General features: G+C 44.8%; 3 protein-coding genes across 6 annotated transcripts; 2 read left to right on the forward strand and 1 right to left on the reverse strand.

The window, feature by feature from the left end:
- Positions 1 to 5372: 5372 nt before the first annotated feature.
- LOC120647577 (AAA-ATPase At2g46620-like) lies at positions 5373 to 7554 on the forward strand. The gene has a single exon (XM_039924408.1). The coding sequence runs from the start codon at positions 5725 to 5727 to the stop codon at positions 7279 to 7281; it is 1557 nt and encodes a 518-aa protein (XP_039780342.1). The 5' UTR covers positions 5373 to 5724; the 3' UTR covers positions 7282 to 7554.
- A 1824-nt stretch (positions 7555 to 9378) lies between these two features.
- Positions 9379 to 21526, reverse strand: LOC120647578 (serine/threonine-protein kinase BLUS1-like). 4 transcript variants are annotated; one of them, XM_039924410.1, is made up of 22 exons: positions 21182 to 21524; positions 20258 to 20512; positions 20058 to 20182; positions 19903 to 19947; positions 17854 to 17935; positions 17316 to 17384; positions 16976 to 17146; positions 16828 to 16893; positions 15980 to 16048; positions 15821 to 15889; positions 15265 to 15323; positions 14787 to 15053; positions 14355 to 14488; positions 14059 to 14153; positions 13946 to 13990; positions 13797 to 13856; positions 12785 to 12886; positions 12190 to 12241; positions 12068 to 12105; positions 11911 to 11975; positions 10347 to 10398; positions 9379 to 10024 (listed from the first exon to the last, which is right to left on the reverse strand). In XM_039924410.1, the coding sequence occupies exons 1-22, from the start codon at positions 21383 to 21385 to the stop codon at positions 9953 to 9955; spliced, it is 2196 nt and encodes a 731-aa protein (XP_039780344.1). In that variant the 5' UTR covers positions 21386 to 21524; the 3' UTR covers positions 9379 to 9952. The 4 variants fall into 4 exon arrangements, 3 of the variants coding, with proteins under 3 accessions (XP_039780344.1, XP_039780343.1, XP_039780345.1); XM_039924409.1 differs by having other exon boundaries at positions 12068 to 12108; XM_039924411.1 differs by lacking the exon at positions 12190 to 12241.
- Positions 21527 to 23096: 1570 nt separating this feature from the next.
- Positions 23097 to 24821, forward strand: LOC120647580 (probable RNA-binding protein EIF1AD). Its single transcript, XM_039924413.1, has 4 exons — positions 23097 to 23343; positions 23424 to 23499; positions 23583 to 23709; positions 24454 to 24821. The coding sequence occupies exons 1-4, from the start codon at positions 23227 to 23229 to the stop codon at positions 24668 to 24670; spliced, it is 537 nt and encodes a 178-aa protein (XP_039780347.1). The 5' UTR covers positions 23097 to 23226; the 3' UTR covers positions 24671 to 24821.
- The last annotated feature ends 128 nt before the right edge of the window (positions 24822 to 24949 follow it).

Here is a 24949-nt window from a genome sequence, read left to right on the forward strand (position 1 = left end):
TTGCCATAGGGTTCGTGGGGCACCTGGACTGCGTGTCGGCGCAGCCAAGATACCACCGAGGGCGCGGTTGGCTGGCGGATCTACCTTGGCAGCACTGCTCACTCTCTGTCACGGGGGAATTAATGCATTCATATAGTTTGCGTCGGCCCTTGGGATGCGATGCTAGGCCCATGGCGTGCCGATGATTGTACTGTACCCAAACCTGACGGCCGCCGGTGCATGCCCGGACAAGTAAAGGGTGATTTTTTTTGAGCAGTAGTAAAGGGAGGTCAAATCCACATCGTCTTACAGCCTGTTCGGCTGGTGGTTTTGCCCCGGCTGTTACTGTAGCAGCTGTTTTTGTGAGAGGGTGTAAACTGCAGCGGCTGATTACTGTAGCAACTATATGTGGTATAGACTCGATTACTACTAATAGAGTGTCTTTGTTAATAGTCGTCCTGTGCATAGCTATCTATTACTAGTTTATTTCCTTAATTCTAAAGCATGCAAGCAATCTTTGGTGAGTTTTGCCTATTGGGTCAACCTCCCGCCCACCTTGTTACGCTCGTACGGTTTGTTTTTGTTCTGTCAGTTTATCCGAATCGAATAAAGAAACTAGTACATGATTTACACTAACGCGTGTGATCGGCCCATGCGTCAGGGATCCGTCCATACCAAAAAAAAAAACATGTCAACCGCTTGCTCTAGGTTTTTAAATAAAAGGCTTTGACTTTTACATGAATCAACTCACGGTCCTATTCTTTATAGAAATCTTTCCAAAATTTAGAAACTCATATCTTTCATGTTTTAACCCTATTTCAGATATTATTACTCTTTTAATGATATATAAGAAATAGAATAAATAGCGCTTAGTATATGATCATATACTTATATAAGATATGTTTAGCATGATAATGTGTAATATATACATATAGTTTTCACCCATACCCATAGCATATATAGTATGGATATGTAGCTGGTATGCTAACTATATGGTAGGCCGTAGGCCACTCTATCGCTATGGAGTCAAACCGTGCCGGAATTCCAGACGGACCAATCTCTAAAGAACGAAAGCAGCACCACCCAGCAGTAGATTGGGCACTGCTATTTTAGCACCGTCGGATCTTGCATCGACGATCAAAATGAAGCACAGTCAGGCAGAGTCGAGTCGGAGATTCTCGACCTTTCGCGATACCTGTCGGCAGCACCCCTTAACTTCCTCATGACTGCCTGTTCGCTTGTCTTGTCCCGGCTTGTTTCGGCTTGTTTTCTCTCACAGAATACTATTAAATCAGCCGAAATCAGCCGGCTTTCGGATCAGCCGAACACCCCCTGTAGCTCTATCCGTAATCTGTCCATCATTTGGGTTTGCGGCCGGTATGAGCAGGCGGGCTGACTCCATGGGGGGATGATGGGTTCCTCTCGGTGGTCCCAACCAACGGAATGGAAGCACTCCTGCACGGAGGATGGATAAAACATTACAAATCGGAAGAACCGAACCGATCCAACCATCATCATATTCAGACAGACCTCAAGTGCATGCAAGTTTCTGACACCTTTACCTTCAAATTTAAAGCTTTACCTTCAAATGGCCGCGGCCCAAGAAAACCGTGACAAGAACAGAATAGAAGACGGCCCATACTACTACAGGGCCGAAAGACGCATCTCACTTCGCATGGGCGTCTTTCGCAATCTGTTCTGACTACACGAGGATGGAGATGGCTATGCCGTATACTCACTCCATCAGCGCATGCATGCATGCATGCATGCATGTATGTATGTATGTATGTATGTATGTTGCAGCTAGCATCTCAGCTTGATCAATGAAAGCATCTATCTTAATTACTCCCTCCTTCCCCGTTTATAAGGCATACACGTATATCAAGATTCAAATCTTCTCATCTTTGACCAATAATTTGACTATTAAATTTTTATTTTTATAATGCAAATTTCATATGATTGGATTCATAATCAAACATAGTTTACAATGATTATAAGTTTATAATCAAAAGTGATATAATATATGATAAATAAATAGTCAAAGTATTGTTTAGAAGACCGTGTCATGTTCCACCATGCCTTATAAACGGGGAAGGAGGGAGTATCAGCAAGCAAAGCCCCTTTGTTGTGCCCTTTTCCTTTTCTCCCCTGTGTCACTGTCACACTGACGGGGGGGGGGGGGGGGGGGGGGGGTAGTCTATCCAATTCCGTTGGTGGCTGGCGCTCCATGGCAGTTAGCGAGGGATACCTTGACGCCGGCCGTGTGCCCTCGCGACAGCAACCCTTGCCATCTTGGCGGCAGTCGTGTCAATCAAAACGCGGTTGTGCCGCGGCGGCGTTCTAGATGTCTTTGCAAAATTAAACCATCCACTCCACGCGCCGAAGATTCTTTGCTGACCTTGCGAAAAATAAAGCCGTTCCAACTGCTTTATCTGACTAGGGAATTTTATCTTAGACCAAATTAAAAGCTGACCGGGGAATTCCAACCACGCGTTCTTGAAATTCGCCAATGTAGTTGTAGCGCAGGGTTATATATTGTTGGAGTTGTTGCTTTTTTTTCACACGGCATGCTACTAGTCATCATCAGCTGGTCTATAAGAGAATCTAATTAAAATAAGAGAAAGATCTAGTTTACACCCTCGAACTATCACAAAACTCCAATATTTAACTTTGAACTACGGAATCAAATAACGGAGGCTATCCGAATGTTGAAATCGAGCAAATTTGACCCTTAGATGGTTTAAAAGGTGGTTTTCCATTTTGTGAGAATTAAAAATATTCAAATTTAAACTACAAAATTCGTTATTAATTTATTTTAAATAAAAAAATACGAAACAGGTACCGAAAGTTTTCTAAAAATATAACTAATCTATTGGCACGATACTTGTCAGTTATTTAGACCTAATTTTTTTTATGTTCATAACATTTGCTTGTTTGCAATTATGCCTATTATTTTTGAATAACTAATATTCAAATAGAGCAGTAATAGAAAGGTTACATTTTTTGAAATTTTTTTATAGTAGTTTTATATTTTTGATTGAAAATGAATTAGTTTTGATTTTTTTAAATCTAATTAAAAATTTTAGTTTGTTTTTAAAATACACAACCATCTTCGAAATCAGGGCCAAATTTGCCCGATTTTAATAGTTGGATAATATCTACTATTCGATTTTGTAGTTAGAGATTAAAAATCGAACTTTGCAATAGTACATTTGTGGGTGGAAATCAGACTCTGCTATGTAGCTGTCATGTTTTGCAGTTTTAAATCACAGCTCGAGTACTGTGATCTGTAGATCGATGATTATGCGCGGAATTAAGCGGAGGGCCGGTGGACCCGGGATCGGAGGGCGGCGCGCACTAATAAAACATGCAACGCCGTGCGGGGCATGCATGGCCGAAGATGCGTGATTGATGGTCCCGGCCGCCGGCTGGCTTCCCTTCCGATCGATCATATATGCAAGATGCCGAGTTTTATTTATTAATCACTAGTAATAACCGGGGGGCAAGCTACCCCATAAGGGCCGACGGCGATTGCAACTTCAATTCCTGGGGCTGGCTGACTAGCTCGCCGGCCGCCGGCCGATCCCCGGCGCCCTGGTCTTGCGCCGCCGCCGCCGCCTTTGACAACGTCCAGAATGTCAATGGCAGCGTTAATACTGGTCGCATTTAGGACCGGTACTAAATGATCTGGAGGGTGCATTTAGTACCGGCTCTAAATTTTGACGCCCCCTGATGCCATTTAGTACAAGACCATAACACCAGCCGGTACTAAAAGTCATCTTTTAGTACCGGTTGGTGTTTTGGTCCGGTACTAAAATGGCGCGGTCATTTAGTACCGGTCAATGACACCGACCGGTATTAAAGGGTAACATTTAGTACCGGTCGACGCCTTGGCTCGGTACAAATAGGCCTTCACGGCTTATTTAAAAAGAAAATATCTCGCACATAGTCACATGTGATGTATATGTGAGATGACAAAGAAAGTTACACGCAAGGCCTGAGGTCATAAGTTCAAATTCTCACAATTGCTTGTATGTTTTCTTCTTTGGGTGGTGGATTTAGTACCGGTTGCTGTGACCGGTATTAAAGTATCCTGCATTTAGTACCGGTCAACTGATACCGGTTACAAACAAAGTCCCATGACCGGTACAAATAGCCAATTTTCTAGCTGTGTATGTCTCGCTGTCATCTAGATGTGCAATGTCAATGCATTGCATAAAGTCAAGAATAGTACATATCATGCATTGGAGACGTCCGGCTCATTCCTGATACCAAAAGGCATGCGGTTGACTACTCCATCCATCATAACGTCCTCATGTCTAGCTATGTCATATGATCGATACCACCGTATTCAGTTTTTTCTTTCTTTCTTTGAATGTCCTTAATTTCTTTTCGTATCTGATGTGGATCAATTGGCAATTCCTGTACAAGGGATGGACGACAGGTTGTTCCATTTCCATACATCTGCTTTCTGCACTCTTGAGAGATGCTACTACTAGTAGCTGCAAATACCACTGTCACCTTGAAGCCCCACAACCATCCGAAACTGCTGGCAAATGTGGACAGGTGCCGGAACAGGTCACACTTGACTGCATGCAACTGTTTGGTTCGGAATAATTGCTGCCGTGCACAACCATCGCAAGCAGTCCCTAGTAGTGAACACGAATCAAAGAAAAATGTTGAAGAATCCATGCGGCAGGCGACCCAAGAAGAGTTCCAGTCTGACCAGCAGCCAGACTTGTTTGAAGCTTGCCAAGTCTCATAACACCTGGACGGCACGTGCCTCCAATCCATCACCAGGTCTCCCATGAAAAACAAATGACATGCTCCTTGACTTTCTAGTTCATATATACACCCGTGCTACTAGAAGGAATTAATAATTTGCCCTGTACTGTACATAAACCAAGATACCAAACCAAATAAAGAAGCATACTGGAGAGAATGAAATAAATAGGCTTTGTACTGGCAAAGCAAACCAAGTTTTTTTTTTCTTTTCAAACGGACGGATCGGAGTAGATTAAAATCAGACGGGAATTAGAAGATAGCGAGGGAAATTCATGCGTTCCAAATTAAAGTGACAGGGTACGGTTTGCTGTCACTGGATGTTTTCGTCCAACTGTGTTCTCCACATATCTGTAATTACTCATCAGATTTTTCTTTCCATCCATGTTTGATACGGAAAAAAAAAATCTTAAGGTGATAAGCAGGCACCCATTCAGAACTGCATGTTAAACTGTAGTACTCCTACTAGGAACTACACCACATCATCAAGACCATTATTAGGTAGAACAACCAAAGGTATGTTTGCCACTAATATAATCCGATCCCTGACAAACGTATCCACCATCTCTATTCTAGTTGTAGGCCGGTTAGAATAGATACAACTCCTTCCTCTCCAACTCATTCCACCAAATTACAACATCACATTTGTGTGTCAATTTGAGCATACCATTTAAAAGAAAAAAATCAAACAAGCCCGTGTGGAGCTGAAAGTCTGAAACCTTAATGATATAGATATATGAAACGCACGCTGGCTGCCTGGATTTGCCGCTGCCTTTGTTTTTCTATCCAAGTCAGTCCCCCACATTGTTTGACCGCGCGATCGAGGACGCCGTGGCCCGCCCACCCCCTCCGATCAATTCTTCTTCTTCTTCTTCTTCAAAATCCCAGCAGGCCCCTTGTCTTCGTCTCGGCAACAGGAGCAGCAGCAGGGCTCGCACACACGACACCAGGCAAAAGGGCGTCATGCCACTGCTCGCCGCGAGCGGTGTCGTCGGCGCTGGCGCCCTGGGCGGCGCCGTCGCCTACGCCGCCCTCGCGCTCGCGGCGCTGCGGCTGCTGCTCTCATACAAGTCGGCGCTCTACGCGCTGCGCCGCCTCTGGCGCTGCGCCGACGAGTGGGCGCAGGCGTACCAGTACCACGAGGTGCCGCGCTTCGCCTGCGACGGCGCCGAGAACCCGCTCTTCCGCAAGGCCGCCGCGTACGTGGCCGCGCTGCCGTCCCTCGAGGACGCCGACGCCGCCTCCGTGCTCTCGTCCGCGTCCAGGACCAACGGGGGACTCTCGCTCCACCTCGGCCCGGGCCACACCGCGCGGGACTCGTTCCTCGGCGCGCGCCTCGCGTGGACCAACGCCGCCGACGGCGGCCGCCTGGTGCTGCGCGTGCGCCGCCACGACCGGACACGCGTGCTGCGCCCCTACCTGCAGCACGTCGAGTCCGTCGCCGACGACATGGAGCAGCGCCGGCGCGAGCTGCGCCTCTTCGCCAACACCGGCGTGGACGGGGCCACGGGCGCGCCGCGGTGGGCGTCGGCGCCCTTCACGCACCCGGCCACGCTCGACGCCGTGGCCATGGACCCGGACCTCAAGGCCCGCGTCCGCGCGGATCTCGAGAATTTCCTCAAGGGCCGCGCCTACTACCACCGCCTCGGCCGCGTCTGGCGCCGGAGCTACCTCCTCTACGGCCCGCCGGGCACCGGCAAGTCCACGTTCGCGGCGGCCATGGCGCGGTTCCTGGGCTACGACGTCTACGACATCGACCTGTCCCGCGCCGGCAGCGACGACCTCCGCGCGCTGCTCCTGCACACCACCCCGCGGTCGCTCATCCTGGTCGAGGACCTGGACCGGTACCTGCAGGCCGCCGGCGCGGACGGCGAGGCGCGGGCGGCGAGGGTGCTGAGCTTCATGGACGGCGTCGCCTCGTGCTGCGGCGAGGAGCGGGTGATGGTGTTCACGATGCGCGGGGGCAAGGACGCCGTGGACGCGGCGGTGGTGCGGCCGGGGCGGCTGGACGTGCACATCCACTTCACGCTCTGCGACTTCGAGGCCTTCAAGACGCTGGCCAGCAACTACCTGGGGCTCAAGGACCACAAGCTCTACCCGCAGGTGGAGGAGGGCTTCCACCACGCCGGCGCCCGCCTCAGCCCCGCCGAGCTCGGCGAGATCATGCTCGCCAACCGCGGCTCCCCGAGCCGCGCGCTCCGCAACGTCATCACCAAGCTCCAGCGCGTGTCCGCCGGATCAGCAGCAGGCGCGCCGCCGCCCAGGCGGAACACGAGCTGGTCCGGGACCGGGCCACACTGGGAGGACCAGTCGGCGCGCGCCAGCGCGGACTCCACGGAAGCCGACGAGACGCCGGCGGGAGGTGGGGTGTTCGGCAAGGACGCGCCGCCGATGAGGGAGTTCAAGAAGCTCTACGGGCTGATCAAGGTCAAGAGCCGGAGGGAGGGCTCCGGCGTCGTGCCTCTGGAAGCCGACGCGCACGGGCCGCCGACGCCGGGCAACCACGACAGGGAGCGGTGATTGATGATTAGTAGAATTGTAGACTGTAGTGGTGGCCAGGCCAAAAAAAAAAAGGATTTTGATTTCTTTTCTTTTGACTACAATTTACTACTATTACACTGCTAGTCAGTTAGTGACCGGGGAGACATACAATATGATACAATACGATTGATGGAAGATAGAAATGCTAGGGAGTCTTGTGTGGTTTCAGCTGCAGGAGCTAACAGTCAGTCAATCAGCGTGAAAGAAAAACAGTGGACAAAAATGGGACAAGTTCGTGAAATTTGCTCTGAATTTTTGTTTTTTGCGAAATGCAAAGTAATCACTTGGTGTGGCATCTACGTCAAAGATGACGCCGTGCCAGGGGCGTGTTCTTCCTGGTGGAGCAAATGTCACTAGTTGCCCGCTCAAAAAAAAAATATCACTAGTTCCAGCTCCAACATCCAACCCCCAAACACCCATCAGCTGCATTGAGTTGGGAATTTGACTCGATCGCCATCGCGGGGGTTTGCCTGCAACTTATTGGCCCGTCAGAGTCAGACCGGTCGACGCGCGCTGCCTCTCCCTCTTCCTCTGCCTCCGGCCTCCTCCGGCTGCTGCAATTTGCGCCTGATCCGACAGCGATGACTCCCGCGGCGTCCAGCGCGGCACCACCACCACTCCACCAGGCAGCCGCGCGCGGCCGTTGCATTTTCTTTTCCGCAGGGACCAGGCTAATTATAATGGGCTATGTACTCATCACGCGCGCATGCCGCCTCGCCGTCGCCGTCGCCGTCCGGCGGCACCGCGCGCACGGAGAGAATCCGAGCTACAAACAACTGAACCATGTTTCCAGCGGTCGGACGACTGGAGGAGCTCTTTCGTTCTGTTTCGTGATGACAGGACAGACAGTGAGATTACTTTGGATTAACTGTTGGGGTACCGCTAATGATTGGTTGGGGCCTAGTTTTGTGAGTGAATGATTGCCCAACCATGCATCTACACAAGGTTGCCTGTTCGCTTTGGATGGTGCTTGTATTGTATATGGTTTGTAGCATCAGTTTAGCTGTTCCAGGTGTCGAGGCTTTGTTTGTGAACTGGAAAGCTCACTGCCTGCTTGCTTCATACACGCGCAGCGCAGCACAAAAGAAAAAGGAGGGTTGCGAGCGAGCGCATGATCTGTAGGTCAAGTTTGTTTACACATGATGACATGAAGGGGATGATGAGAGGTCTTAGAAAGAAACTTTGCATTGTCAGGGAGCTGCAATTACACAAAAATAATACTAGTACGATTACACACTAAACAATCTCTATCGTGGCACTTGACCATATATTGAATGAAATCTGTCAGAGTCGGTGTACGCTCGACGTCCGCCGTAAGTTACTACCACTCTACCAGTACCAGAAGAAGGTGGCACAAAAGCATAGTACATAACCATCCAATGTAGACCTTTTGGGGAACAGGAATTACCATGATGACCAGACATGGGGGGGGGCCTGACGGAACTCGAAATTTTAGGCAGCCTTTCTTCACCGGAGAAGCCACGCGGTGGCCTTTTCTTTTGGGTCGTGCCTGCCTACTGATCTCTGATCTCTGGTGGAATCGGCAGGCATGAGACAATCTACTGAAACCTGAAAAGACGTGAATGCAAAGGATTGCTCGTCAGGCGGGCACACCAATCCTCACCTTCTTTCACAGCTTTTCACAAGCTTTTGTCCTGAATGATGATTGCTGCTGCTGGTCACTCCTACTAGATCGCTGCATGCCTATTCCTTAGGGTGCAGAGCGGCACAGGCATGTAATCGTGCTGTCCTGAACAGGATTCAGACAGGTCACGGACCAGGATGAGCTCAATTCGATTCAATGCCACGGATGGGTTTGGACGCGGGTTAGGTGTTGAAATGTTCGCTTAACCGATCCGCATGCTAGTCCACGCCCTAGCGGCACGTTGAAAGGAACGGGTTTAGTCGATTAAACACTATAGCATCCGTACCGCTTAATCAATGGCCATGGTTTGCTGAATAGTCTGACACAAACATTATGGTTATGGTTACAAAAAAAAACATTATGGTTATGACTTCGATCAAACGAAATAAGATAATTACTGCAGTAAACTTTCGCTTGGTACAAGGAGGTAGTAAAACAGTGCGTGATGCACGAACAGCTGTTTCCGTACAGCCGGAATTGTATTTCCAAAAATAAGGTGCTAACTTTTACATTACATATACATCACGCTGTTCCTAGATGCGATGCGATTATTCTCGTAGTTTTTCTGCGGTACAATGGTGCTATACTGCTATACTAGTATATTAGAGGTTGGCAGCATGGCCACCCGCCATCTCAGCGATCGGTGCGACCAAAAATGAACGCACACCGCAACAAACAGCTAACACTCACTGAAGAACTAAACCCGGACCAAAACAGATCGACCGATACACATATTCCTAACAACCGGTAGATCTCAAGCCGAGCCATCGATGATCTTACACCTCGAAGACCTCTCCCCTCTCCTTCAAACTCATTGCAGTTTCTCAGCTGCGCAACATTTTCTGCTCTGATGAGACCCGGAGTTAAGCTGGCTCAGCACCAATGCACCTTAAAAACCTTGAGGGCAGGCAAGTTAGCCAAGCGTCGCTTGCATGAGCTCAGAATATATTTCTTTTAGCTCCCTCCCTACTAGTAGTAAGAAAGGCCAGCTTTAACTCATCATGCTTATTCATTCTCTTCCTCTCTCATGTCGACTATTTCTTCTTGGCAGCAGAGCACATTTAGCTCTTCTTGAAGCTGAAAGCAACACAGGGGATCATAAGCGATCAATAAGCACATGTATTCTAAATTATTCACTTACGGTGTACCAGGGTATTTGACATTTTAGTTCTATTAGGTATAACTGAAGACATGTGTTTGGGAGCCATAAAGAAATGGAGTATCGTACTAGCATGGGTAAAGATTCTCCACAAGCAACCCTAGTCCACAGCAAAACAATGTTTGTTACTATTCCTGATTTTCTTGAAGGGTCTATTGAATAATGTGAATAATAAAAACATATGTGCTTGCAAGTTCCAACATAATCAAGAAAAATAACCAGAAATAGCCAGATACAGACCTGGACATGTTTCAGCTTTGCCGCAATCAATTCATCAGTTAAAGAAATCATTCTGCAAGGGGGCAAGATAAAATACATATTGATTACATATACTCATTACAATGAAATGGCGCAATTAGTGAAGAAGGAAAAAAGAAGCATCTCAATCAAATCTTGATTGGAGGTTCTAGACCATAGCTAACTTAGAAACAAGGAGTTTTGTGAGTCATGGTATTTTGTAGAGTATGCTAGCAGGCACTCTCAAAGTCTCAAAGACCTCGGAGGACCAATTTCTACAGGTAACTTAAAACCATTTTGATCTGAAATCAGTTCGAGATACAAGTCCCAAACCCACTAAAGCTCACATGATTTCCTAACCCAGATAAAATAGAAACTAATCCACTATATCTTAGATTCCTAGCTAACTAACAAGGGAACGTATCTAGTGCAAACCACAGCCTTCATGAAAACCCGTGCAAACCACGGCAAAAAAGTCGTCTAAATTCACCAAAAAAATCACACATGTAGATGATATGATGATACACAATCTTGTAAAATATCTTGTCCAAACTCAACTTCGTTTTTGAGATATAAAAATAACAAATTTCTAACAAATCATTTGGACAGCTTTCTGGCTTGAAATTTGTTATTTTTATATCTCACAAATGAAGTCAAGTTTGGACAAGATATTTTACAAGATTGTATAGCATGAAGTCAAGTTTGGACAAGATATTTTACAAGATTGTATAGCATCATATCATCTACATGTGTAATTTTTTTGGTGAATTTAGACGACTTTTTTGCCGTGGTTTGCACGGGTTTTCACAAAGTTGTGGTTTGCACCAGATATGTTCCCAACTAACAATCAAGATGTCATGAACTTGAGCTCTTTGCTTTATGCCATTGCATTATCATCCTAAATAGCCAAATTCAATGCATTTTGCTGTGTGTATTAATCCTTCCAATGCAAAAGCTATTTTGCCAGATAAACAATACCCCCAAACTTATAAACAATTAGGTTGGTGCGTAACTAAGTTGTTTATGGTGTGAAACTGAACCAAAATGCCCGTGACTAGAGAAAAGTTGATACAGAATGCATATGCCTCTGTGTGTAGACATATTCAAGGTAGCAAAGCTACAAACGGCAAGTATGGGGAGGGAGATAAATGTCAGTGTTAGCAGGCAGCAAAAATGACAAGGTGCAACCACTAGTGGCAAAGGAGGTAATGAAAAACGGCAAGGTGAAGATAGCATCAAATGGCATAGTGCGACCCCATTCCTTGACCTGGTTGACCCAGATTTCTGATAACTATTGTACATACAATGGCATGAAGTGAGTGGCAACGCGAGGCAAGATGACAATGTGGGGCAGTTGGGTTGACTAATGATAAAGCAAACAGGTAAACAAAAGCAGCAGTTCACTATATCATGTTATGGTGACTAATACCATGAAGTGGCAGAGTGAGTCCGAAATGGCAGGTAGAAGCATGGAATGAGGCCGGTAAATACACAAGAGGAAAGTTAAATTCGAAGTTTTGAAAATCCTTGAAGATGTAATTGCCCCTTATAAACATAATGGACCTACCTAGATTGTAATTCAAAAATTTTAACCAGTAAGGACCGTTCTCCCTCAGCCGTAGACGCTTCAACCTGCCAAAATATTGGGAATAGATTTATGAGTTAATTATAAAAAAAACTGCGGTGGGGGGGGGGGGGTTATGGTATGAAGCTGAGGTTCTTACTGCTGTATCACTCCCCATACTCTGGCCTCTTGACTGGGCTGCTGGATAAAATCAATGGTTATTTTAATGACAAATTGAAAGAAAAAAAAAGAGCATTCAACAATAGATAGGAAAGTACTTACCGTCAACTCTCTCATTTTGCTGCAAGTTGCTTAGTAGGTCTGTAATCAGACCCTGGAGCGAGGAAATAGGAAATCATTACATACTATAGATAAATGGATGCTTAGAGTCGTGAGTTCCGCAGCTCTTGGTGAGAATTCCATACTTTCACAAAGACGATGATGATATTTTAGGGAGAAATCCGCTTTTTTCTCAGTTTTATTAACGCGGGCTGCTCTTTTTTATTTCTTTAAATTTTTATTTGTTGTTTCGAAAGTTACGATTTCGAATTCCACTTACTTCTTTACTTAATCTGGCTTTTAAGTGGATTCGATACTTACTTGGTTGTTTCCGGCCCACCCAAGCAAGTGGTTTGTTTTTGAGAGAGAAGTGTTTTTTTTTATAAAAAGAAGAGCTCTTTCTAAGTTGACTTGCATTGCACAAATCATGCACATTTTTGAAAGTGCTTTGTAAAAGATCTTCAATGGAACGAGTTTCTTTTGACCATTCCCCCCTCTGACTGGGATGTCGTGTGTTAAAGCACAGTCTGATTGTTAAAAGGTGCTGGAAGGAGGATATATTTTCCCAATTGTTGAGTATATTAAGTTTGTTGCATACCTGCTGAAACGTGGTCTGCTTTACAAGGTTTTGAAGATGAGGAATCAGAATTGATGTGGATACAGAGTTATTGCAGAGTTCCTTCCGCTGATGACTAGTAGACTGCAATAACAAAATCCCAGTTACACAAAGCTGAGTGTTTTCCCTTCAACAGAGAGGAAGCAGTCTTGCTTCAGGAAATAAAAAAAATCCCAACAGCATCGCTTCCAAGACAACAACAACAACAACATAGCCTTTTTTCCCAAGCAAGTTGGGGTAAGCTAGAGATGAAACCCGAAAGAAATAAGTTCAAGGTTCAGGCACATTGATAGCTAGTCTCCAAGCGCTCCTATCCAAAGCTATCTCTTTAGAGATATTCCAATCCTTAAAGTCTCTCTTAACCGACTCATCCCACGTCAGTTTAGGTCTACCTCTACCTCTCTTTACATTATCGACCCGCTCAAGAACTCCACTACGCACCGGCACCTCAGGAGGCCTTCGTTGGACATGTCCAAACCATCTCAGCCGATGCTGGGTAAGTTTCTCCTCAATTGGTGCCACCCCGACCCTATCCCGAATAACTTCGTTCCGGACTCTATCCCTCCTTGTGTGCCCGCAAAACCACCGCAACATCCGCATCTCTGCTACACTCAGTTGCTGGACATGTCGCCTTTTTGTAGGCCAGCATTCAGCACCGTATAATATCGCCGGACGAATTGCTGTCCTATAGAACTTGCCTTTTAGCTTTTGTGGCACCCTCTTGTCACAAAGGATGCCAGAAGCTTGCCGCCATTTCAACCAGCCAGCTGAAATTCTATGCCTAACATCTTCATCAATGTCGTCATCCTTTTGTAGCACCGATCCTAAATACCGAAAAGTATCCTTCTGGACCACCACTTGCCCATCTAGGCTAATGTCTCCAACGTCTCCAAGACAAAAACTAAAAATCAGTATGTAAATCTATTACCACAGTAAGTATACAGAAGTTACTCATTTCTAAGAAACGGTACAAGTCGAGAATGAGAAACGATACCATTGTCTTGGCATTCGCTGACCAATCACCAACACTCGCTGATTTTCTCAGTGAAGGCCCCTGAGAAGTTCCAGTGTTAGTCATGATGGACACATCTCAGTAGAGTGTAATAGTGTTCTATAACCAATAAAGCATTCCTAAATGCTTACCTCTTGCAATTTGCGAGAGGCACTGCTCGCCGGCATTTCTTGGACCTACAAAGCAGACTATTAGATTATTTACTTATAAAGTGATCTCGTTCAGTCAAAGGAGGGCAACCTACCTTTGCAAGATCCACATTCTCAGAAGTCACAGAGAAGCGGCCTTTAATTTCCACCATGGTACGCTTAGGCTTATCACCCAAAGAGCCTACATAACCTGTAACAATCAACAGAACATCATGTCTTTTCAATGCGAAAATAACTAGAGCAATTGACTTAATAAACAGAGGGTTAGAATTACATTCCAAAAGTCAAGAACAGCAAATATGCTGCAATGCTACATTAATAAGAATGTGCATGCAGGTCTATCATGTACATAGCCAATAGGATCAGTCAGCAATTGAAGGTTATATCCTACCTGCAGATGATCGAATAGGAGCAGAAAGACTATTTGCAGAAGCGCGAGTTGGAAGTGACAGAGGACCGCTCAGATTATTGGTTCTTCTTGTACCATTCTTTTGTTTATCAGATCCAGATTGACCTCCTGCATCCCTGTCAAGTGACAATGATGATAAAAAGAATTTTGGAATATACAAAGAACAAGGTGTAAGCTAACTGTTTAAAACATGTATTTTTCTCAAGAAACTAAAAAAAAAAGGTGTTCCGTTCTTTAAGACTCAGATATCAAAATTATCTAGCAATAACTCAGATATCCAATTTGGCCATGGACAATATTTAATAAGAACTATTGAGAATTGAAATGGAAGAATATTGGTTAACAGAAGATAGATCAGATTAAAGTAACACATAATTAGAATGGAACACATTCAGCAAAGTTTGTTAAACATACCTTTCAACAATGTGACCCCTTTCAGTCAACGAACTATTATGCTGACCATATTGCAGAATTGGACCAGAATATGTTCTTTGTGTTTGTCTGACTCCACTTTTTTTCCCATCCAGGTCATGCTTTGATGTAGAGGGATCAATTTCTGATCCCTGGTTTCTAGGTCCATCAACCTTCCTTTCACTATCGGCACTACCATTGTTGGAAGACAATGCTTTGCTAGTTTGGGGGCCATTTTGACCTTGATTTGCTGCAGCAGAAGTTCTTTCACTGAAATGTAACAGAAGACTATGAATGAGCTACCCATACTGAGACATGAAACATATACAGCAATTGTAATATGCATGGAGGTTCACTGATCCCTATAAGCAAACTTTGAGTGATCATCATCAACACGGAGAATGAAAAACCAGAGATCAACTGGGGAAAAAAGTTATATTGAAAACCAAAGGATGCTAAAATGTTATAGATTTTACCAAACCTGCTGTGATTTCCATTCAACTGTGTCGGCTTTCCAAAATGACTGTCAGAAGACGTATCCTGGCAATAGAGAATTCAGAAGCAGCTTACATCAACCTATAGTGTACATATTTGTCTTGCATATAAAAACACATTTATAACTCAACAGAGTAGGCTTTTTTTTTGCTGTTCAAGATAGCGAGAAACTGTGAAGTATCAAAAGTAAAGGGTTGCAGATCTTTTATATGTACCCAGATGAGAAAAATTAATGTAATAAAGGAGTCTGCAAACACATTCACAGATCTACACAGAAGCAGTTCTAGGATTCTATGTTTTTAGCCCCATCTAAACATGTCTTAGTGTCTCAATCCAAAATATACTAGTCTTCTCCCTTCTTTTTTAAGACATGCATGGTAATCTTTTCCCTGGTCACGATACACATATAATATTTTTTGTATATGTATATAATTTAATGACTCTGTAGCTTTCTTATGAAGCTTAAGTCATATTTATTTTATTATTACTAGTGGACAGGGCTAAAGTCTTTCTTAAACAAAAGAAAATGGAGTCAAGCAAACCTTATCAATGTCAGTTATACTGGCGTTGTCATCATGTTCTTTTACTTCAAGTGGATCGTCATCACAAATCTGCAAAGTTATACAGCTTACTGTGAGGAAAAAATGCATCCATTTTTAAAACATACAATTAAGGTATCAGAACAAAACATATTGCTTTACCAGCGATGCTTGGGCTTTTAGATCCTCAATGTCGAAGTTCCATGCACTAACACCTCGTTGGTACTCACTCTGTCAGATAAAACATAGTGGACAGGAGTAAATATTGTGTCTATGCCAATGAAAATACATAATAGTGTGCTATGTAATTGAACAATACAGTAGGCAAAAATATCTTGTGAGTAACTAAGTTTAATGTTAACTAATTTTTTATATCTAAAATAAATAGCTGATACTCATGTGAGCACCATGTTCATATACTGTAGTCAGGGATGTAGCTGATATTCAAGCCACTTCAAGATACATGGATTAGCAGGTGGCCCCCCTCGTTATATGATCCTAGCTCTGTCCTGACTGTAGTTGTGCAATTCTTGAAGTGTTCAACGGGTTAGCTTCTGAAATCTACCATTGGTTTGTGATTTAAAATTCTGCAACTCTGAAGTAGTGGGGCATAGATGTTTCTCCCTGGATAAAAAGAAGTTTGCAATTTCCTGACGAGCTAAATATATATTTTATACAGACCAGTGATGCTTCCGCTGAAACATGTTTTAGTATTCATCCAATAAGCATTGCGAAATACCAACGTACTCGTGCAGACTATTGGCATCCAAATTTCATTCTCCATAAGGCTATGGTTTAGGTGATATATATTCCTACTGTCTTTCAATAAAGTTTGTTTTCAAGCCAAATCTGTTAACTGAAGCATCTTTAATGCTAACATGGTCCAACCATCCAACTAAACTAAAGCAGAAGATTTCACCTATATAATGGATACATCAAGCCTGCTTCAGGGGAGAAAGAAGGGGGAAAAATCGTGGAGAGAAAAATAGGCAAAGTACACTTTCACGAACCATGGAAAGTGCTTCCTGTTCTGAAGAAGGCATTTTCTTCAAAGCCAACTGTGCTGCATCTTTTAGCTGGAAATACAGTCATTCACTAAGAAACACTGTCACAAGCATTAAACAAAAAGAAGCACGACGAGAGTACATACAAACAAACCTGGATAGCCTTAACACGATCCCATAGAGGGGGCAAATCAGTCAAAACACTCTTAACAGTCAGCTCAGGAGGTTTTGCATTCTTGAAAAAAGAATGCTTAAGTAATTTCTCGGCTGTTGGTCTTTTTGTTTGATCTTTCACCAAGCACATGGCAACCATTTCCTTGAAGGACTGATTACAACTGAAAACTTCCATTAGAAGAGCAAAACCAATAATATAACCTAATGTCGAGTCTGTAAATAATGACAGAAACAGCATTCTAGAACATAAAGATAGTGCCAGAAAACTATAATTGCAAAGCATTCACTACCCAAGAATTAACCAAAAGGATTAGTACTACCTTTGAGAATCTTTTATCACGGTCATAGTCGAGACCTGGAGGAGCATTTTGAAGCGTCATGAGAAGAACCTGATCCACCAGGAAATCCTCAGTTAACATTGAATACACAAACGTTAATTCATGGAAATCGTTATTGGAGCAAAAAAAATTGTAAAGTTGGATCACCAACATCTTGATTTGACTATTCGTGTTTATGAAAGTTTCACAAGCTGCTGGAAATCAGTAAGTCCAAATAAGTATTTACAAAACTACAAAAGAATGTGTGCACATGTAGGCAGTAGCTTGCAGCATAAAGAGAAATTACCAGATGGCAAAAAGAGTGTATTTTTTAGCATATGGGATAGCTAAATGATTAAGAACACATACTTGCACTGTAACTTTTCAAGATAGGCTACTTGGTGAAATTTCAACTTCAAGAAAACTAATGCAAAGCTTTCAAGCTTCCCAGAAACATTTTGTTGCACAATGTTCTATTCTGTAAGAGTAAAAGGGAAAAGGTCCTAACATCTTAATCTGCATAGAGCAAATGATCTGTTACCTTCATGGGAGGGTACTTCGAAAAGGGAGCATGTCCATGTGCTAGCTCCAGTGCAGTTATTCCAAATGACCATATATCAGCTCTGCGCAAAGGGTCATGTGTTGTTAGAAGATCTCACTTACAATAGCAATCAAGAAAATTTGAAGTAGAAATACAAAAGCTATAATGCATTAATAAACATGATTGTTACATTACATTAGTACAATCATAAGCGGAATAAGTGGAAACAAATCAATAGGAACATTTGCCAAGAAACCAATCGTCACCTAGTTTCTGGGAAGATTTTTGACTTTATGATGTGCTCCAATCATATTTAATGTCACATAAAACTAAATTGCAATACAACATTTGCTTGATATTATATTCATGAAACAATGCTGTTTCATAGAACTAGCTCAAAGTTCACATCGAACTTCTAAAAAAAGGTTGCCCATTGTCCTTTGACTTGGTTTCCCAGATCTTTTTTTTCCTCAAACGCGCAGGAGAACTGCGCATCAATATATTAAGAAGAGATTGTGGGGGTAAACCCCCCCCCCCACCCCCCACCCCAAAAAAAATGTTACAGGGATAAAGGGTCTGTAACACACCCTCAAAAACTAGTACTTTCTCCCTCTTAAAACCTGGACACTAACAGGGACCAGACCACACGAACACACACCCTCTTCAGCTAAGAAGGAGCTAAGGCGAGGAGATATGAAACTCCTCTAGCCCCTGCTACAGACCACAACTGGACCTCCTCTCTAAAGGCTTCCACAACCCGGGAAACATTGGGGGTCTCACCATCAAACACACAACGGTTGCGATGTTTCCAAATTAACCAGGCCCCTAAGATAATGATAGAGTTAACTCCTTTTTTACCCTGACCAGAAAGCATGTTGCTAACTCCTCCCCACCAATCCACAAAGCAGATATCAGCTGTGGTGCTGCAGCTTGTAACCCAAATTGCTGCAAGATGATGAACCAGAATTGCCGGGTGAAGACACAAGAAACCAGCAGGTGGTCTATTGTTTCTTCAATTTGATCACAAAGTGGACATTTTGGTGGATGGTTAAGGCCTCTTTTAGCAAGTCTGTCTGCTGTCCAGATCTTCATGCTGGAAGTTCTCAGATGGCTCGGCTTTGGTTCGGGATGGTGCAAACTGACTCGAGTATTGTAATGGCGAACCAGGAAAGGGTATTGATCATAGATGTAGTTTTTGACAGGGTGGCCTAATCTCTACAATGCTATTTGTTTTGGTAATGGATGTTCTGAAACTACTGGTCAACCGAGCTGATGCTAATGGTGTACTATGACCTCTAGCTGCACATCGACTGAAATATTGGTCTATGCTGATGACATGGTGCTGTTTCTCCAGTACATAACTGCAGATTTGACCTTCATTACGTAATTGCTACATCGCTTGGCTTAGCATCTGGCTTAAAGACCGATATATATAAAAATGCTATGCCACTCCTATTCGCTGCAAAGAAGACGACCCGTGGTCACTCAGGATTTGGAACTGCTGGGCACCTATGTGCTGCAAAATCTTTTTTATGCTTGCCCTATTGAACTGATGTTGGATCACAGATCGCCTATCGCAGAGAGGGCTGGCGCATCCGGAGATGGCCTCTTTGTGTCCAATCAGAAGAAAATATGCAGCACCTCCTCATATCTTGTGTAGTGCCCTAGGAGGTCTGGTTCTCTGTTCTACAACAGCTTAACCTAACCCAATAAGATCTTGCAGGAGGTGCTAAATCCTTGTCCGCTGCCAGAGCAAAAGACCTATGCATGCTTTTAAAATTTAGACCAATAGGAATTTTTCTTTTCCTGTTCTGGTTGCCCGGTCGCCAAATTCTCATGTGTGGTGAGGAACATTATATGTTTTGTGCAGGTGATTAGGGCCTGTAACCTGATATACATTTCTTCTCATATTAATGAAATCGATCGAGGTTGTATGATGAAGCAGTGGTCATATTATGATCAATCAAACTAGGCATGTGCAATATACAGTGTATCCAAAAATGGTCTACAGTAGCAAATAAAATGTAGTTATTGAGATTCACCACATACTTGAAATTATATCCAGTTCCAGGCTGGAGAACTTCTGGAGCCATCCTAAACACCGAATAAGATTAAGATACCAAAAACGTGTTAAAAATATATGCAAAAAAACTAGTACCTATTGAACCATTAGCGGGAATGATCTAGAAAAGAAACATAATTACCAGCATGGTGTCCCCACAAATGTATTTCTAGCCCTTTGCCTATCACCTCTATCGAACATGCAAGCAGAGACACCAAAGTCCCCAAGCTTGACTACACCAGGACTATCAATAAGGATATTACCTGCCTGCAACAAAATGATATGTTGAGCAAAGGCACTAACAAAATAAACCCAGACAAACCCTAGAGTTGGAAAGCTAACCTTGACATCACGATGAATATGTCCTTGCCTATGGAGGTACTCTAGAGCTTTGAGTGTTTCCTTTAGAATAGAGGCGATAACTGGCTCATCAAAACCATCAGGGTATGCAACCTTCATTAGGTGCAAACATGAACCCTCTGACATGAATGGCATTACCACCCAAAGATTATGATCCACAACAAATGAGCAGTAAGACTTGATGACATTAGGGTGATCTATCAAGCTCATAGTTTGAGCCTCCTTTCTTACATCATCCTGCATACAATATATAGATACTATTACTGTGAGATGTTAATTTAAAAAGGGGCACAGCAAGAGACCGAAATTGGAGTGAAACAGTACATGTGCAAATTCATTTATTCTGAAAGCATTTTCATGGAGAGGAATAAAGTTTGGCACTTCAAAAGCAAGCAAATAGTGTTTCTGGTGATGTTAGGCCAGCTAACACAAGATGCCATCATGACCCAAGCGATGGGGATTTTTTTTCCTTGAGAAATACATTCAAACAGGATACAGAATGTTGTCGCACATCTAATCCAGATCGATCAGAAAGTAACTGCATCCCATTCTAGATATCTGCAACCAGCTGCAACCATAACTGTGGCCAGCGTCAATGGTAGAAGCCAATCAACCGGAAACTGAAAACAAAACTACGAATTGAAGCGGTCAACTTTGTCAACTAGTATTCCCAACTCCGCTAACAACAGTCTACAGCCTGATAAATTATGAACCTTAAGCTTGAGCAACAAACGGAAGGAAGGGGGAAAAAAAGCACCGACAGTTGGATCGATCATTCAACTAATCGCACAGGACATCAGGTGCGTCGAATCCACTTGCACTTGAATCATGAAAGAAAAAACGATCCTGACTACCGAACCCTAGGAATGGAGCTAGGACGGAAGCAGTGTTTGCAGAGGAGCTCACAAGGTTACTGTTGACCCGATCGAGATCCAGGCACTTGACAGCGACCGTCCGGTTGGTTGGAATGAAGAGCGCGCGGTAGACGACGGCGTTGGCGCCGTAGCCGACTTCCTCCAGCAGCCGGTAGTCCTCGGGCGACGCGGTGAACGCCGGCACCGCCGCCGGCGCGGGCGGGGAGGAGCGGCGCATACTCCCGGTCCTGACCATGGCTCTGTGGCGCGCGTGCTCAGAAGGACGGGCCCCTAGGTCCGGCGATCGCCGGCGGCGGGGGAGAGCTTGACCCGTGTCGCGCGCTGGGGAGTGGACAGAGAAAGAGCTGGGGGAGATTGGGAGAAGGAGAAGAAAGGAGTGGGGATTTTGGTTGGGAAAGGGAGGGAGGAGAAATTATTTTGGCGTGACGTGGCGGGCCTGGAGCGTGGTGAACCGGAAGCGTGGGACCAGGATGTCAGTGGCAAGTGGCGGGTGGTGGGACTGGGATCGGAGCGGCAGATGCAGCCGACTGTTCTCCGGCTCCCGATGTTGGTCTGTGATCAGGATCGCGTGCGCGGTGCTTTTCTGTGGCCAAGATGCTTTCTTCCTCATTACTACGCCTAATCTTCCACCTTTTGAAATGGTAAACGGAGAGTACTAGTATTTATTTGCATGTTTGATAGCGAAAAGAATGTGGTTGGTTAGTGTTGGTAGCAAATAATAATACAATAGTGTGTGCAAACTTGTTAGAAAATTTAGTCAAATAGACACGGAAGGGTGACAAAGCTGAGCGCCCAGAGACAGAGGATCCCGGCTGGCTCGTGGAGAGCGGACCGGCTGCGGCTCGCGAGGTACCACGGCCGAGTACGCTCGTACGAAGGCCCCGTTTGGTTTTTACAGGAAAGTGTGGGCTAGAAATTTTATTAACTTTGACCATTAATTACGGTGTCAAATAAAATCAATTTATAAAACTAATTCCAGAACCTCTGCGCTAGAAAATCTGAAGAATCTAATAAAATCTTTGACCGCATAATTAGAGGATGGTTACTGTACCATCACTGTAGCCAATCATCGATTAATTACTGTCATTAGATTCGTCGCGAAAAGTTACACTCATCTCTAAAAATTTTTTGCAAATAGATTTCATTAAATACTTCATGCATACGAGATTTTTTTTTCGAAAAATATGCCCGCACTGTTACTAGAATTCTCGTGGACCGATCAAACAGGGCCGAAATCGACAGCACAGTTGCTGCGGCTCGGGCGGGCGGCCTGCCGACTACGAGTATAGCCAGCCAGCCTGGGATGCCGCCGCGGCGGAGGCGGATCGCGTCACAGCCTCCACTTGGAGCCGTGGAGGAGGGAGGGACCGCGTCCATGTGCAAGCCGGCATGGTTGCCGCAAAAATACGTAATTTTACCTGTGAAATTAAAGCCGGTAAAATAAAAATAATAATGTTATCTGGTTTCTAATTCAATTTTATCTTAGACTTACGAAACAGTTTACCTCAACTTGCGTAAAGTATATGAAATCGAAGCCGGTAAAAAGTCCTCCCAAACGGATCGGTGCAAGTGAATGACCGGGTGAAATTTGCTTGGTTACCATTCATTCATGGGTCCAAAAAAGAAGCAGCAAAACTTGATGGGTCCAATGGAGGGAGTACGTAGATCACACCGAAGAAAAGAAAGATTCTTGACGTTTCCTGCCGTGCCAAACAACATCGGCCGTCGCCCTTTGTCGTCAACCGCGATGGCGCATCTGCTGCCCTGCCACTGGCACCCGCCCACACTGGGGATTCCGAAAGCGTTGGCTTCAACGCGGCGCTCACTACTACTTGGGCCAAATAATAACGTGGGCCAACACGAACATAATCTTATGGGCCTGATGACCAAAGGAGGCTCACAGCCCAACTGACAACACCACGGGCCTGCTCTGTTCAGCCGAGACCTTCCCAGATCCCCCGAGCACACTACTACTACGCCGCCGCCGCCGCGCCGTGTCTCCCCTCGTGCTCGTGCTTCCATCCCCTCGAAGCAAATCCGCCTCCCTTTGCTCCGTCGAAAAAGGGGGCGGAGCAGATGAAGGCGGGGAGGAAGAACCTGCGGCGGGCGTGCGATGAGGGCGCCGCCGTCACGCTCGCCGAGGGCGAGAGCATCATGCAGGTCCTCACGCTGCGCGGCTCCAACGTCATCGAGGTACGCGGCGCTTATCGATTCATGCTCCCCGGGCTTCCGGCTCCGCGCCACGTCTGTTCTCAGCGACGTGCTTTTGCTAGGTGATGGACGGCGAGGGCGTCAAGTCTCTGGCGTTGTTCCCGGCCAAGTTCCAGAAGAGCTTCTGGATCAAGAGCGGTGAGTAACCCTAAATTCACCAGGATTTGATTACTTCTCCCGGTCGCTACTAGTCTGAGACCGTGGCTGCACTGAATGCGCAGGGAGTTTCGTGGTTGTGGATGCTAGTGGGAGGGATCAGGCCCTCGAATCAGGGAGCAAGATTGCGTGTGTGGTCTCGCAAGTCCTCTTCCACGAACAAGTTCGAGCTCTGGACAAGTCTGGTAACTGGTAAGTTCCCTGGTCCAATGATGCTAGTCAAGTACTAACAGCTCTGGCTTAAGAGTTGACAAAAGGAAGAATCAGTATGAAATAACTTGCACCTGTTTCCAACCCTCCGGTTTTGAAGGGTTGTGTTGAGCGGGATAAGCAACATCACTGGAAAGTTTGTGCTACCGAGACCCATCTAGGTTTAGATCAATAAACTTCTTTTTGTTATTGAAACTGGTGGCAATGTATCCCAGTTTATCTCATATGTAATTTTATATGAATGTTAGTGTGCCACCAATTTACAAAGTGGTTGTTTTACTGCTTACTTCTCTACTATGCACATTGGGTATGGTGTCATATGTCGCTGGCATGGAACCAAAATACTGTTTCTACAACGTGCCATCATTATTTACCTTCTAATTCTCTTGCATCTTGAATATGCAATTCACTTCCCTCATAACACAGGGTCACTGATTAACAAAATTTCAACAGCACATGTTGGTCAATTCAAGCTTTATTTGGTCAAGTGTCCACGAGAGAATTATTTTTTGAAAGAGCTGAATTTCGTGATGCATTTTGTAACAATGGCACAGAAAAAAAAACCCCACTAGGATTAGAGATCCTAAGCTGTTTATTGACCTTATAAAATACCAGTCCACAAGCTGCGCATTTGTATCAGCACTGGAGTGCTAGTCTCTGCTCTACTGAACCTAGTGGTTCATCCTCAAATTGTTCTTCTGATCGTTTCATCTCTTCTTATATCAGGCCAGCTATTTTCAAGTCAACACCAAATAAAAGTTCAGAGGCGGGAGCACAAGCTCAAACTGCCCAGGCTGATGCTGGAGCACAAGCACAAACTGTGCAGACTGATGAGGGACCAGATTCTGATGAAGATGACGATCTGCCACCGCTAGAAGCAAACACGAACAGGAATAGACCATATGAACTGTATTCCGACTCAGACAGTGGTTCTGATTCCTAAACAAATTAGATAGTAACATGCAATTGATGTTGTGGTATCCATTGTCTGTTCCCGAAACAACTCAGGCTCGGATGAAATCCACTTGCACCAAATATTCATATTATGCTGTGGCATTTGCATGCTTTTCTCTAAAAGTTGCCTGCTTTGTCAAGATATTTGTGATGTGAATGGAGGAACTGGACCTCGAGGTCGGGGCGATGTGTGTTTTTTAGTAAGCTGTGGCCGCTAACGTGGGTTTGGCCAATTCAGAGTCAAAATGATGGAAAAGGAATCTTTTCT

Source organism: Panicum virgatum, chromosome 9K (genome assembly GCF_016808335.1).
Source record: "Panicum virgatum strain AP13 chromosome 9K, P.virgatum_v5, whole genome shotgun sequence".
Lineage (NCBI taxonomy): Eukaryota > Viridiplantae > Streptophyta > Magnoliopsida > Poales > Poaceae > Panicum > Panicum virgatum.